The sequence below is a fragment of the Apostichopus japonicus genome, chromosome 17 (assembly GCF_037975245.1).
Source record: "Apostichopus japonicus isolate 1M-3 chromosome 17, ASM3797524v1, whole genome shotgun sequence".
Taxonomy (NCBI): domain Eukaryota; kingdom Metazoa; phylum Echinodermata; class Holothuroidea; order Aspidochirotida; family Stichopodidae; genus Apostichopus; species Apostichopus japonicus.
In genome coordinates, this window is record NC_092577.1 from 27,435,187 (window position 1) to 27,451,999 (window position 16,813).

Here is a 16,813-nt window from a genome sequence, read left to right on the forward strand (position 1 = left end):
CAATATGTTAAGGTTTTGTTGCTATTCTTTGTTCTATGTTTCATTTCTTAACGTGAAGATACTTTGAAAGGCGATCGTTATTCCCGATATCTCAATATATAACCTCAATATCAAATACATTATGATATTGATACCAGTATAACCATCATCAATATTTTTAACGTGGCGCCTTAAAAGCTCCGTACTACTTACGTCATCTTCCGGTGACTAGAATTGGTATTTGTTTTATTGACAAGCCGTCCATAGTGATGGAATTATGTAAATAACATATTTAACTACTCTTTAACCTTTCTTTGTCTCTTCTTTAATTTTCGCGTGACTTTAATTTTTTTGCTATAAATAAACATTACCGGACAAGATAACGATCGTGTCAAGCACGTTGGAAGTAGTTAATAAATAACACACTGCAGCTATATAGATTTATGATTCTGTTCATCTTTATTAACGGCCAGAGATCTTTGTCGCCAACGATTACGTCATATCATATTTTGTCAGTGACGATTGAACACCACCACGATTTTGATATAATATCTATAATTTCATTTCGGTTCATTGGACACCAAAATGGCAACAAGTTCGGTTGACAAACTGAAAGAAGCCGAGCAGAGGCATGGCCTGAGTGGTCCAGGGACAATTTATCCATCCGTACCAGCTTACGAAGAGCTGCAGGTCATGTCGACCCCGAATCAGCAGTCCTCGGGATGTTGTGGGGCCCCTCATTGGAAGGAGTCACCTCAGTCATCCTACAGTGAAATTGAAGATTACTATGAGCTAAAACAACATGTATCGGTAAGAAACCGTGTATATACTTCAACTCAACCTTATTGAAAACTATGTTAAATGCTTAATTTATTGTAAAGGAAAAATTCGGAAAAGAGTGGGTACGAGTTCATGTTATTAGCTTTATATATAGTTGAAGTATAGACTTACACTGACCGCATCAGCTCATGTTACAACTTTTATGGATATAATAAGATACGTATACGTAGGCTACAGCAGTCTTATACGGTGACTTCATTCTAGGTTGCTGAGAGCTGCATCATAATGCATGTTTATGTAAGCTTGTTTGTTTATATGTGAGTGTGTTAATTATGCTAAGGATCAATGTTAAAGACATTGATTCATTATAGGTAAGGGACCGATTGAAATTTTCAATCAATTCGTAAACAAGGAATTCCATAACCAGAAAATCGGTTTACATTGATAATGTAGTAAGCACAAGTATGGACCCTGACCCAGTACTGTATTCTAGAGTTATTGAATTGGACTTCATGCATACGGATGGTGGGTGGGATTTAATTATTATGAAGGATTCCAAGATACTGTTTCTCAATAACTGGCACCGGTGATGTGTGCTGAGTGGATAAAGGCGGTGATATTTGAAGCAATGAGGCTTAGCCATCGGGAGGTACCGGGTTCAATCCCCGGCCGGTCATAGTAAGGTGGGGTTTTCATCCAAGAGCAATCTACGGTTTAACCATCTGAAATGACTTTTTAAATTGAAAAGTTTCCAATTTGAGTTAAAATGTTGAATTGGAAGCCACCCAACGTGTAAATGGTATTCCATAAGCCCTGTTGGCTTTCTACCACATTTGTGGTCGCTTAAGCGTTTAAAAATAAATGCTGAATTTTATTATAATTATTATTCGGTTGTTATTATTATTATTATTATAAATACTATTATTATTATCATTATTATTGTTGTTATTATTATTGTTGTTATTATTATTATTATAATTATAATTATTATTATAATTATTATAACCGCATCTTGTGTTGATTTCGTACCTCTGCTGAGAGCCACGTTTATGAATATTGACAAAGTAACAACTCAGGCCTGTCATGCATACGGCCGGGAGAGAAGATAAACACAGATTATCATGATGCGTTTGTCGACAGTGATGTAACGCATTATCTCGTGATGCAATCCTACGCATATATTGCGCATATATTTGACATATAGCTAAGAATATTCATTAAGCCATTGAATTTGGTAAATGATGTTCCCACTGAAGTATTTTATCCTATCATAAAGTGACGTGACCTTTTCGTTTTCAGGTTGATTTTCAAGCAACGTTCCGGGCACCAGAGAGTCGCGGTGCTGTCGAAGCTGTGACAAAGTTCAACCGCTTAGTGTTTCACTGGACGAAGGTTAGTTTAATCTGAAAGATGGAATACATTTTCCACCAAATACCATGTGATACAGGCTTTGTCAGTCTATGAGACTCAAATGGTTGAACATGACATTTAAATTATTGATTTTAGTTACAATACTAAAGAGTAACAACTTGTAACGAGAGGAACAACTTAACCTACTTTTCTTGAGAATAAATTATGAAAGATCCTATACTAGATTATTGTACTGGTGGGTTTATTTAACCAGCAAACTGCTGCTCTTACAAGCTATCTGAATTAACTGACCATCTATAGTCAACCGGTGGGACCCATATAAAGCAAACACAGAATATATATAAATGATTCAGTTAACTAGCACTAAGAAGGTGTATTAACGTTTCAGAAAATGAAACGTCTAGCGATTTGCCAAATTATTCAGGAAATGCTTACAAACTGGATTTCAATAAATAACTCTAAGTGATGTAGAAGCAAACCTTCATCTTTTTCATTGTTTTTTTTTCTATAACTTTCATATGATTTCTTTGAATTGTATGCAAGGCCGGGAAGACACCTTGTAGCCCTCTTATTATTACACACTTACCTGTGTACTAAACGTTTACATTATTCATGCCTGGATATACTTTTATACTATTTATTAAAAGGACTGTATATGACACCAACTATGCTTGGTTTGCTGAAATAGCTATACAGTTTCAAATATAATAACATCTGGTTAATAACATATGGTTAATTTTGAATTGGAATAACTATAACATACAATATGGTGAGTAGGTGACATAAGGCTGCATTATTCATAGGCGTACGAGGCGGGGGGGCAGGGGGGGCAGACTGCCCCCCCAAATTTCCAGAGGACAAGAAATTCGGGCAAAAGTCCTGAAAAATTCGGGCAGCCTAAGAGGAGAAAAAAAAAAAAAAAATATATATATATATATATATTTTTCTTCTTCTTTTCTCCTCTTAGGCTGCCCGAATTTTCGGGACTTTTGCCCGAATTTCTTGTCCTCTGGAAATATATATATAAATATGCAGTAGCTTGCCCGAATCTTTTTCAAGTTTTTGCCCGACAATTCCATGATTTTCTTTATTTAGCATCATGATGCCCGAATATTTCTGTGTAACACCACCGTAAGCGCAGTTCATCTGGGCTACCACGCTTTTTGCACGATCATTTTTTTTCTAACTATTTAATTGTATACCTGGACCAAGGGCGGCGGAACCGGGGGGGGGGCACAGGAGGCACGTGCCCCCCCCCCCCCACTTTTCCTCAGGTTAAAAATGTGCCTTTTTTCTACATAAAAATTGAGGTGCCTCAAGTTAGCAAGAGGCCAGGGAACCAGAATGAACACTCGGGAAGGGCCGTTTCCGGCCATCTGAGGGGTTTGTAAAACCAAAAATTTTCTAGTGCGCTCCGCGCCAACCGATGGTGGCGCTCCGCTCAGATAGTCGTGCATACAACTTTGCAAATCTTGGCTAAGCCCGTGACTTTTAATGAATTTCTTTGGGTCAAACTCAAAGCTATTTCGAATGGAAAAAATTTGTTAAGATATTAACAAGAAAAAACTCTAATTCGGAAGATTCCTACATTAGCAACTAGCATGATTTCACCTCATTTTGTCTCAAAAGAAAACTTGTTCCTTGTTTCCCAATTTGCGCATTGGATATTGCAGTGCTAGTATGCATATTTTCCTTTAGGGGCGGGGGGGGGCGTTGATGGAGTGATGTGTATACACAAATAAGATAATACAATAAGAGTTATAAAGGGTACTAAATGTAAGGCTGCATCAGTCCAATTGAATTTCTGCAAAGTGCCCTTTGATGTCGGTGCCCCCCCCCCAAATTAAAAGTGCTTCCGCCGCCCTTGACCTGGACATCCCCAACATGAGTGTATATAAGAAACATTTTCTTTTTCATGGATGGAGGGGGGAGTGCCTACAAGCCTAGAAGTACAGTTTTATCATATTCTTTGTTATATTTTATACTTTTTGGTGAGACAAATTGCAGTCTCACCCGACACAGCGACATTATCCCGCCTACGTGTCGTTGAACAATGTATGTTTTTCTGGAGGTAGCTGAGTACTGTGTTAAAATAATAAATACGGTAACTAAATAGGAGCTTAAAAAATATACTGTCCCTTTTTTCCTCTTCAAAGTGATGTTACCATTTTTTCTTCTTCTAATTTACCAAATTTTTTGGGAAGTGTAAATTTCTAAAACGTGAGATTATAAAATAAAGAATGTTTAGATGCAACTTGCAAGGCCTCAGAAGTGCCGTTTCCGGCAATCTGAGAGGCATTGTGTGCCAAAAATTTTCTTGTACGCTACGCGCCAACCGATGGTGGCGCTCCGCTTAGATAGTGTCACGGGAACTTTCGGGCACAAAAAGTTCTGCCCCCCCAAACTGAAATGGTCCCGTACGCCTATGGCATTATTTATTGAATTTAAAGAGATGCCTTTCTGCTTGGCCTAATCTTTTCAAGCATATTTGCACACTGTATGTTTGAGCTATTTAATGATCTTTCTTTTCTTGCTACCCCTTGCTACCCCGCCATGACTCATCCCGTGTTGTTTTCTTGCAGCGATGCCTCTATTTCCTTTTCACCTGTTTGTTGGGTCCAGTTATGGCTCTCTCATTCGGCATGCTGTTTGGTATCATGGACTTCCTGTTTATCTGGATGATGAACCCTATCACTCGGATCGTTCATGTCCTGACGAGGTTTATCAGTGACGTCCACAGGCCTCTCATCCGTGTCTCTCTTGACCCAATCTTCGAATCCATTGGTCAGACACTAAGAATAAGAAATTCGGGCAAATTCACAGAACGGAAATATAAGCTGGATGTAACTGGTATTAACTTCAATGGTGCAGGGGCAACAGTCCCCATGTTGGAGGATGCATAGGTTGTTCACCGGCTAAAGACAAGAGAGTTTGCTATGTTGGAGTTGTACAATAACTAAATAACTGTGTTGATTAATATATAAATCATCTTGTATAGTGAGAGAGGTATATCCACGTTCGGCAATTGTTATTTTCTTGTTTTTGACCTCCGTCTATAGTTTCATTTAGAACACGTTTCCTGTGTGCAATTTATCTTCTAATACAACATGTATATTCTCATATCAGCTGGCTGTACATATCTGCAACATTTATGTTCGTGCAAAAACGCATAAGAAATAATTGATAACTCGCACCCAATTATTTTCTGTTTCATATACGTTTTAATTTCATGGACGAATCATGCTAAATTGTACCATACAGCAAGTGTTCCCTTGCACTCCACTTCCCTATATATGGTTGTCATAATAATACATCCATGTTATGGCGATGGAATTTCATTACGAGAATAAGACGAAATTTGCTCTCTAGTGAGAAGTTTAATTGTTGAGAACTGTTGTCCAATAAACTATGACCACTACAGTTGAAGTCAAATTCACTTTCAAGAGAAACTGTTCCATGTCACTGCGATCTGATATTTTCCAAAGAAGAAGACTGTTTCAATGACGCATAATCCCGTGTCTGGTTTTGCTATACGATGCACCAGATTGCATTATCTTGGAAGTTGCGCTCAATACATTGCGTTAAATATAATTATAATAGTCCCGTTTAACTTGTTCATGTTGGGATATACCTATATCGTTGCCCCAGTTCCCCCGGCGTTGGAGTATATCCTCTCTTTCTTGCCTAATCCCTTGTCCATTTTGTCCTCGTCCGTCATACTGCTCCTCGCCCGTCCATCTCACCAAGGGCGGCGGAAGCACTTTTAATCTGGGGGGGCACCGACATCAAAGGGCACTTTGCAGAAATTCGATTGTACTGATGCAGCCTTATATTTAGTAACAAGGAACACGTTTTTCTTTTGAGACAAGATGAGGTGAAATCATGCTAGTTGCTAATGTAGGAATCTTCCGAATTAGAGTTTATTTCTTGTCAATATCTTAACAAATTATTTCCATTCGAAATAGCTTTGAGTTTGACCCACAGAAATTCATTAAAAGTCAGGGGCGTAGCCAGGATTTGCAAAGTTGTATGCACGACTATCTGAGCGGAGCGCCACCATCAGTTGGCGCGGAGCGTACAAGAAAATTTTTGGTTTAACAAACCCCTCAGATGGCTGGAAAAGGCCCTTCCCGAGTGTACATTCTGGTTCCCTGGCCTCTTGCTAACTTGAGACACCTAAATTTTTATGTAGAAAAAGGGCACAATTTTTACCCTGAGGAAAAGTGGGGGGGGGGGCAAGTGCCCCCTTTGCCCCCCCCCCCGGTTCCGCCGCCCTTGCATCTCACCATTTCAGATCACTGAGAGTCCCTCATCTATCTGATTGGACCTATATGGTGCTATCTGATTGGACCTATGGTGCTATCTTATTGGACCTATCGTGTTATCTGATTGGACCTATGGTGTTATCTGATTGGACCTATGGTGCTATCTGAGTGAAGTTTTCAGTTTATTTTATTTATTTCCAGTATAAATATCAATATTTATAAAAAGGACATCAAAAATTCAAAAAGACTATTACGAAAATTGAAGATGAATTAGTAAAAACTTCATTTAAACATCAAATAAAAATATGAATATAAGTATAGAAAATTAAATATTTAAACACTTTTACTGAATATTAAAATCAAAACAAAGGTTTAACTTTGCCATTTTGAATACTTATAGCAGCTTGGTATACAAATAAATTTTTGTAAGCACATATTCTGTATTTGGGAGTTATTGACTTGTTTCTTAGATTATAGTTAGTCGTTTTCTATAGAGATGTCAATTCATTGTGTAGTGAATGATTTTCATTTTTATAAATATTCGTACTTACTCTTATAAAATCATTTTTGGCAGTATCACTTACCTTCGCTATCAAAGTTTCAAAGTCAAGTTTAAACATTTTGGCACAATATTTTAAAAAGGTTATAATTCTTTGCTTTTCTTTGGCCAGTAAGAACCTATGGTGCTATCTGATTGGACCAGTGGTGCTATCTGATTGGACCTATGGTGCATTGGCCCGTGGCTTAACAGTTGAGATATGCACTAATTTGTCGTAAAACCAATTGCATATAATTTGGCGTATATTTACATGACTTGCAACTTAACATGTAATTTAACATGTAAGATTTCAATTTTAGTGGAATACAGGAAACTTTAATTTGCGTAAACGAGTTCTCGTCATAAGAGTGGTATAAACTACAATAAAACATAGAATGGATTATTTCTGTAGCCGCTCTCATGTGAGTGACGTATCCCGTACGTATATCCGTTATAGGATCATTATACTGTTTAAGAAAAAGTCGCCCAGGAAAGAACCTGGGCACGAAAACCGAACTACTGAACGACTGATCCGCTTCTAACCCCAGTCCCCTTGCATCGGGACTGTGACTGTGTGATCATCGTCAGGTGTGCATCACTATTCGCCTCGAAAGGGAACAAATACTACACATGATCTTAGCCAAAAGGCCGAGAAGCGATCATTATGTTATACTTACATATAGGTCATAAAGTTACATATACTATATGATATATACTACGTGATATAATACTATGTGATATATACTACAGAAACCCAGGGCTTGACATAAGCTCAAAAAGGGCACGGCAAAAAGGCCATTGGTCATTTCCAATTGTGACGGCAAATGGAAAGGGCATGACGGCAAAAATTATTTTGTGTAAGAGCAATGACGGTATTTTTGGTCGCGCAATTCTAACGTCATTTTGGAGCAATAAAAGTGTCTAATCAGGCCATTTAATTATGAATAATGACACAAATACAAGGATAAAGCTATTTTTTCGCCGAGGCTCTAGACATTTCACGTTGTTTTTTCCGTTTGTTTCGTTCTCTTGATGGCATATAGTGAATCGGAAATGTCGAAAACTTTTAAACTCCACGTGGGTTGATATTCAGTAAAAAGCGCAGCGCAAAGCAACTTTTAACTTGAAAGTCTCCACCAGACGTAAATACAAATAACTATCACCCCTTCCGTATGTGGTATGTGCCGTATGACATGATACGTCACTACTTCCAACAACTAATTATCCACTCACATCGTTTTCTAAGTGGAGGTTACTATTTCTATGAAATTTAGGTGTTCTCATATTAACATTCCCGCCCAGTTTACAGCTGAGTACAGGACAATAAATCGACTAAAGTAAGTCAAAATTTCACGCGACAAAGTCAATGGGATTTTACTGTGTGAATTCCCTCGCACACAGTTAACTCAAATGGAGAGGCCCAATTGACTTACTGGAAGTAAAACGAACGTCGAATAGCGAAATCCTTGCGAAGAAAGAATAAATAATGATCTAAACGACATTAATGTTTGTAATGTATGTATAACAGATTCAGGTGTCTGGCAAAACTCATGAAAAAGAAGGGCAAAAAACAAAACAAGAAGAATCAAGGTACTGCATTACGAAAGATGAATCAAACAAAATCTCCCCAGTATTTTGGGGTTACTCTATAGTGTAACTTAGTGTAATCAGGGAGTTGTTACGGAAAACCCCCTGGTGTAACACTCGCAATGCACAGGGCACTGATCAGACGGTAAAACGTAAAGGGCATGACGGCAAACTTTTGCCGTCGGCGAGGTGTATTTTTCAGGGGCACCCCGGCAAACAGCAAGGGCACGACGGCTTTTTGCCGTCGCGGTACCGTCGGTTATTTCGAGCCATGCAACCTATCTGTGTCATACATTACAGTGATAACTTCTGCATTCACTGGTAATAACTTTCTTTTCATTATACAATTACGGTGTTAACACAGTCACAGAACTCTTGTCAATAAATAATGATCACAATGAAAGAATGTCAACAACACAAAAGATAGTTATATGGACATAATATTGCAAGCAGTTTGGCATAAATAATACTATTAAAAATACTGACTAGATTAATATAGCAGCTGATCCAGAAATAATCTGCTCTAGGCGCTTTACAAACCAAAGATGAAGAATGAAAAAATACATACAAATATACAACAATAACAAATTTATCGAAATGTAAATTGAAAAGGCAAGTCTTACGTTGTCTTTCATATATAAGAGTCAACTAATGTGGACTGTTTTAGATAAATGGGTAGTGTGTTCCAGAGTTTCGGCGCCGATGAAGAGAAGGAATTATCCCCATAATGGGATTTTGTCATATATAAGTTGTCGCAGTCGATATGAATCGCCGAAACGCAAGTTGCGAGAAGGAGTATATCTGTAAATGAGATTACTGAGGTCAGTCGAGGCTGTACAATGAAGAGATCGATATGTCAAAAGCAAAATTTGAATATGATGCGTTTTCAGTTGGGCAGCCAATGAAGTTCTTTTGAGAATGACAGTGATGTGACTATGTCGTCTTAATCCAGTAATGAGCCTATAGCAGCAGAATTTTGAACGAGCTGAAGCATGCAAAGGAGAGGGAGCTTCCATAATCAAGGCTAGGAAATGAAGCAATGAACAAGCTGTGAGAGGACCGGTACGGGGAGGTATTTCTTAATTTTGGCTAGGTACTTTTAACATGAAAGTATGCTGATTTACAAACGTGATTAACGTGGGCGGACATAGACAAGTTCAGGCGCGTAGCGAGGAATTTGCCAAGGTAGGAGCGAAGCCTGTAGGCAAACTATCTAAGCGAAGCGCCACCATAGGTTTGCACGAAAGCGTACAAGAAAAGTTTGGCCGAAAATGCCCCCCAGTTCGCTGGAAATCACACTTCTCAGGCCTTGTAAGTAGCATCTAAGCATTTTCTATTTTGAAATTACGAGCGATACCATAAAGAAAATACCAAAAAAAAAATGCTCAAGAGGGGAGGGGGTCGTCCCCCCCCCCTTGGCTACGCGTCTGGATAAGTCTAATACAATTCCAAGGTCGCGAACAGCTTAACACGGCTCAGTGAAAACTTGGGATGCAAATTCAAAGGAATAAGTGATTCGAGATATTGTAACGTTTACTCAGACTTAGATTCCGGGGCGCCTAAATATTCCCTACTGAGGACTGGTGGTGGTGTGGAAACAAATGTGGCTTGGATGGTTGTGTGCTAGTAGCGACGAGCCTTGAATTTCGCTATTACATGCAGAGAATATAACACATAGATAAATGAGTAAAGAACGAACCCTGAGATTTCGTAATCTATTAACTATACAATCAGCCACAAAACATCGGCACGTAGCCCTCAAAATTAAATAGCAAAACATGTACTTAAACAAAAATGGTTACAAACGAGGTCTCAATACCGAAGTAGAGTCCTATAACGATACGCACAAACGTGTGTAAAAGACCATATAAATACGACTAAAATGATCGGGGCCAGGGCTACTAGAGAACCGAACGATTCAGAACGGGAGCGAAGATAGTATTGGCCAAGTCTTTTCAGGCGCGTAACCCAGGGGAGGGGGAGGGGCAGCCGCCCCCTTGAGCATATTTTTTTGTATGTTTCTTTTAAGCCAAAATTTTCTTGTACGGCGCTTCGCGCCAACGTATGGTGGCGCTACGCTTAGATATATGGAACGCAAAAAAGGGCAACCTTATTTCGTTGTCTAAACTAAGTTTGTTGCTGTCTAAACTAAAGTTGTTGCTGCTGTTTTTACCATGTTGTTGCCTAAACTTACGTTGTTGTCTAAACTTACGTTGTTGCCTAAACTTCCGTTGTTGTCTAAACTTTTGTTGTTGCCTAAACTTTTGTTGCTGCGTTAACTTACGTTGTTGCCTAAATTTCTGTTGTTGTATAAACTTTCGTTGTAGTCTAAACTTCCGTTGTTGTCTAAACTTCCGTTGCTGTCGAAACTGACGTTATTGTCTAAACCTTCGTTGCTGTCTAAACCTACGTTGCCGTCTAAAGTTGGTTCCGTTGTCTAATCTTACGTTGTTGTCTAAACCTACGTTGCCGTTTAAAGTTGGGTCCGTTGTCTAAACTTACGTTGATGTCATCGGCGCTGTTCAACAATTGCTCAAGCACGTGATGTGAAATATAGCTTTTCGCTCGAAATTCAACTTGCGCTGCAAATGTTTACTATACGCACGTATACTAATTAATATTTACTGAGCCATTAGTCGACAGTCATGGCGAAAATCGACCAACTTAAGCATTATATTTTCTTGGGTTACACGAACAAGAAGATTGCAGAGTATATTGGAAGCTCTGAAAGGACTGTAAAGAGTCGGAGGAAAGAATATAACCGTCGAAACAAAGATGTTCAAAGTGCAGTGAATGGTACGTCTGTCTAGAAGTAGTAGTACTATTTAGTAGTAGTACTTCTATCTAGCCTAGGTCGAGAAATATAATTAGGCTAGTAATATTGCCAGATAGGGTACATGACATACCGTATTACTACCAGGCATGTTATTATTAATAATGGTCGTCAGTCTAGCAAACTCGTCCCCTCGATATACAAACCCTGGCAGATTCACCTCTCTAAATTCCAATCACATCGGCCCTTCACAAACTTCCTCCAAAGATCAAGGCCTAGAAACATTTAGCATGCTGCAATGTATTTCTTAGACTTGTATTGTAAGTTGTAAGGCATATGTAGCAAGAGTAACCATTTTTTGGGGGGTGGGGGAGGGGGCACAACCACGCAGTCCGACTGAATCACACCTAGGGAGGATGCCAAATGATGCAAACTGTTTCATTATTTTCACCTATATTTGTATTCTATTTTGCTGTATATAAATTACAACCTAACCTTTTAAAAAATGGGGTGGGGATACATGTACCAACCCCCCTTCACTCTGGCTACGGGCCTGTCGAAGATAAACTGAAACTGTCCACATGCCAAAGGAATACGTTTAAATGTACATTAGTACTAGAAGGCTGGGCTTTATGTGGTTGACAGTCAGCTTGCCACCTCGCAAACTTGCCCTCCACTGTCAACAAACTCTCCCTTGAGTATAAGGTTAAAGTTGTGATTAATTATTTTATATGTCCTAAAGGCGACACAGTCTGTTCAAAAGGTTAAGGGCGAAGTTCCAAATGTGGTAATACTTGTAGTCGTGCACTGCATGGTTATTGAAGGGAAAGAAGTCACACTAGTACTTGAAATAAAGGAGACAGGGCTAGGGTGTGAGCAAGGAATAGACACCCTCCCTAATTGATCTTAAAATGAAAAATGATGATGTCACTGTCTTAAAATTTGCATACATCCCTTTCCTTATAGCTATCTTATTTGTCAATCTACAGTATTAGTCCAAACTGCACATTCTGTAGGATATGGTAGTTTCCAGATGGCATAGAACTGAAGAAAAAAACAATTGTCAATTTCGTATACAATATGGGCCAAAGCCAAACTTGGTCATCCTCAAATCCCAAAAGTAAAGTTATTTCTCTGGGAGAAATTTATTTTGGGCTCATGGCAGTACTAATTGACACTTAAGAATAAAATTTAAAAAAAAAAAAAAAAAAAAAAAAAAAAAAATCCGAAAATTTTCGTTATCAGTGACATAGAGGTCGTTGAAATCTAAAAAGATGCGCACTAGGTGCGAGGGACCGAATTTAGTCAAATTGACCTAGCTGAAAATGAGGCTGGTGAGGTAAATTTGGTTTTCTGTAATTTTGATGTTCATCTCTAGTGCAAATTATTCATTACAAAAGTTTTGATTTTTTTTTTGAATAAAAATGAAGAAAAATAGGAAAACACGGTTCAAAATTCCTTCCCTCGCATTTTTTGACACAATTTTTTTTTGAGAGAGGAAATGGTACTGTATGCATAAAAATCTGCAAAGTATCAACTATCAGTGACTTGAACATCTGTAGTGATGAAAGAAACTGAACAAAAATATGAATGGTGCATTATGGGTAATCAACATTTTCGCGAGGGACGGAATTCAGTGCGAGGGACGGAATTCTGTTACAGTTTGGTGCTACACGTCTGTAGTCCTAATCTGTCGCAAACAGAAATAGTTGGCAGAACATACGCGTAAATTTCAACGACACAACTATAGCAGAATTCGACAGCATGCTGAACTTGCAAAGTTGAAGAAAGCACTTCCAGGAACAAACAGTGCTATCATCAAGTGGACTTCAGCGAGAACTATGCTAACACCCAAAATAATGAAATACAATCGGCATACTTTGGCCACGAGAATTTCACATTGTACACTGTTTGTGCATGGTACGCTGAAGGTGAGGAAGTGAAGTGCAAAACCTACTGGGTCATCAGTGATTACATGTCACATAACAAGTTCTTGGGCTTGCACTTCAATAAAGCTATCATTGAAAAGGTCCAACAGTTTGTTCCAAATCTGAATGAGGTTCACTGTTGGTCCGATGGCTGTGCTAGTCAATTTAAATCAAAATATTGCTTTAACTTCCTTGCCACCCAGTACCCATGTGACATTCGTATAATATGGAGTTATTTAGAATCTCACCATGGGAAGGGCCCAGTAGATGGGGTGGGGGGAAAGATAAAATCAATTATGTACAGTGAAGTCAAAGCAGGTAAAACTGTCATCACTAGTGCCAAGCAGTTTGCAGAATATGCCAACATAGAGTGAATGCAACAGATACATTCTATGCAGCTGCATATGGCATAACCATGTCTTCTATGCCAGACAAAGTACCTGAAGTACCAGGTACACGCAAGGTCCATTTTCTTGACCGTACATGCAGTAATGGTAAGAGCAAACTGACTTTCTTCCTACAGTGTCAGTTTTGTGAACCAGTTGAAGAGATGCTTAGGGAGCAGTTGTATGACTTTAATGATGGGGTTGAAAGTCGTGAGCCATGATCAGGAACCAGATCCTAATCTGAATAAAGTGGGAAACAGTGGTCAGGTTGAGGAGAATGAGGATCAAGATCAAATTGGTAGTCAGCTGGTTAACAATGATCAGTTACCATGGAAAGTGGGGGAGTGGGTGATAGTTGAATATGATGGTCAGTTGTGTCCAGGCGAGGTGGAACACATAATTGTCAGTAATTCACAGGTTAATGCCACGGCAGAAACAGGGAAGTATTGGAAGTGGATAGAGGCAAAAGACCTACTTTGGTATTCAGGGGATATGGTGAAAGGAAAGATAGCCCCTGTTCTCCCTGTATGCTGAACCAGAGACAATTATTTGTGTAATGAATTGTAAGCATTCATATCAATTCCTTCCACATTGGTGAGCTGTTTTTTGATTTCCAAATCTACATCATATCCAAGAGTTTGACATGTTAATGTTCCAATTTATATTGAATTGCATTGATGTATGTTGTGTACAGTAGTTCATTTTTCTTGTTAATGACAACTTAATGATTTAACGTCATGATGGGGGAAGAAGTTTTTAACTCGTTCATATGCTGTTTGGAAAATCTAAGCAGAGTTTTGTTAATGAATATGTGAATTGTCAATTTGAATAACAATGGTGACTTTGTTTCCTTGTATAAAGTATAAATGTTGAATTTGTACGGTAAATTAGTTTTCAGTTTCCAAATTTAAAAATTACAGTATATATTGTCCCACACTATTGTATTCACCTACAATATAAAGGTGGAAAATAGATTTAGTATCTGTGTTGGGTTTAAGATTCCTCATTCCGGGGGAAGTGGTGGGTGCAGGTGACTAAATTATAATTCACCAAGGCATTTGAGTGGAGAGTGATGGAATGAATTTCAATTTTGATTCCAATTTACCTTCATTTCACCCATCATCCCATCACCACCCCACCCCATCTGTTCCTTGAATGTGTGTTCATACTTGGATTGTGTAATTTGTGATAATATTCCCACTGCTTGTGGGAGCTTGGCGATGACAAACAGAATTTACAACAGCTTTTTCTCTAATTAATCAACATAGGCAGCAATTCCGTCCCTCGCATTCCGTCCCTCGCGCTGGTTTTTTTGTGAAATTAACGAGTAACCTAATTGAGCTATGAGATTTTTAAAACACATTTCAGTTAATATCAGAAGAGTAATTGATCTTATTATAAATGGTATGATTGGATATAGATTCCTCCTAAATTTGATAATAATACGTCAATGTTTGGAGTGCATGCACACCCAGTTTTTATCATTCCGTCCCTCTCGCCAATTAATGTTCGTTGCTACGGCAACATGTTAAATTTTGAATATGTTTCAATTGTTTATTATGTTGAATGTTACTCTCTTTATTTAACCTAATACTGGATTTTCCTATTTCACTACTGTTGAGCTGGAACATATGGAAACGTATATCAAATTCCGTCCCTCGCACTTACGAAGGTTTTGGCTTTGGCCCATATGGCAGCCTCCATGAATAGACAAGTAGTACTTTCAATTTTGTTTTACGCAACTAAAAAAATACTTTCATGGGGATCTTCATCACAGTGTGAATGATGATGTCGTTGTGTTACAATTTGTGTACAGCCCTTTCCTTATAGCTATTTTATTTGTCAATCTACTGTATTAGTCCATACTGCACATTCTGTAGGATAAGATGGTTTCCAGATGGGATAGACATGAAGAAATAAAATTGTCAATATCGTATAATATGGTGAATAGACAAATTCTGTTTTTCGCAAACTAAAAAAGATACTTTCATGGGAATTTCTATAACAGTATGAACATTTATTTATTCTCTGAACCAAAGAGTAGAAGTACGATCACCATGGTTTCATTTCATGACGTACATTTATCCAGGATACCATCAGTGTGCAGTTCATCTTGGTACAATACACCAGTGTACTTCTTTCCCTCTTATTGTTATGAAATAGTAATACTGCCTCTTTAATGTTACCGAAACACTCCATCGAGACACCTTACAGGCCCCTTATATATTTATCTAGGTCGAGGATTCAGTTTTCCCACGAGAAGTTTTAACTATCTTATTGAATCATGTTACAGGGTCTTTTCCCGAAATAGATCCGATGTGTCTGTGGAACATTCGAGAAGGTTCTTCTCACGTGTTATGGAAGTTTCCATAGAAAGGGGTGGACTTCCAAACTCCCAACCAATCAGGGCAGATCAGTCATTTATCCAATGATTTTTATATCGTTAGCTAATGTAGGATGAGCAGGTTATTGGCTGCCTTCTGATTATGCGCAGTGGGATTTTCGGTGGAGAAATGTATAAAAGGCGGCATGGGTCGCGCAAGTTCGCTACTTCGTCATTACTTCGTCACCATTTCATCACTCCTTCGAATTGCGTAATTGACGGAGTCAAATCATTGTAATTTTGTTTTATTGTAAGAGAATCGACAGAGAAGAAATTATACCGAGTCACTAATCAAATCCTATCTCGTCAACTTGTTTTTCTGAGAACTCATTGTTTTCTTCTATCTTCCGTTCGAGACGTCTCCTGAAGAAGCATAAAATACGGCATCAAGATAACCCTAGTACCTTTCTATCGCGAGTTCCGATATAATATTACATGTTGAAGGAGCCGGGCTCGTCAAAATATTACATTATTCTTCAATCAATTGAAGTTATCTATATTCTGTTTAGATGCAGAGCTGGATGAGATGGTGAAAGCTGCTGTTGGAAAGAATCCATCCTATGGTGAGAAGATGGTTGCTGGCCTTCTAGCATCAAAGAATGTACATGTTCAACGTGATAGGATTAGACAGTCCATTCCCAGAGTTGACCGCCATGGTATCTTGTTAACATAGTGATGAAATGAGGTGGGATGAATTGTTTCATGAGTGAAAAGAAAACAATGTAGAACACAGTACTAGTTTGTAAGTAATACATGTATAAATAAATTAAATAGTTCAGTACTTTTCAGGTAACATGTCCCCTGATTACAATAGTGATGAGTA

The 16,813-nt window shown here is 38.4% G+C and overlaps 1 protein-coding gene and 1 pseudogene across 1 annotated transcript; one reads left to right on the forward strand and one right to left on the reverse strand.

Annotated features, from left to right (window-relative positions):
* Positions 1-407: 407 nt before the first annotated feature.
* Positions 408-6,366, forward strand: LOC139984683 (caveolin-1-like). The gene is made up of 3 exons (XM_071998691.1): positions 408-789; positions 2,059-2,151; positions 4,713-6,366. Exons 1-3 carry the CDS (start codon positions 565-567, stop codon positions 5,031-5,033), a joined length of 639 nt encoding a protein of 212 aa, XP_071854792.1. The 5' UTR covers positions 408-564; the 3' UTR covers positions 5,034-6,366.
* A 1,150-nt stretch (positions 6,367-7,516) lies between these two features.
* LOC139957871 (U2 spliceosomal RNA) lies at positions 7,517-7,593 on the reverse strand (annotated as a pseudogene).
* Positions 7,594-16,813: the final 9,220 nt, after the last annotated feature.

Excerpts from the sequence above, each read along its gene's own strand:
- LOC139984683 (XM_071998691.1), top strand. The coding sequence starts at position 565 with ATGGCAACAAGTTCGGTTGACAAACTGAAAGAAGCCGAGCAGAGGCAT. Across the intron at positions 790-2,058 it reads AGCTAAAACAACATGTATCG|GTTGATTTTCAAGCAACGTT; the intron begins GTAAGAAACCGT and ends TTTCGTTTTCAG. Across the intron at positions 2,152-4,712 it reads TAGTGTTTCACTGGACGAAG|CGATGCCTCTATTTCCTTTT; the intron begins GTTAGTTTAATC and ends GTTTTCTTGCAG.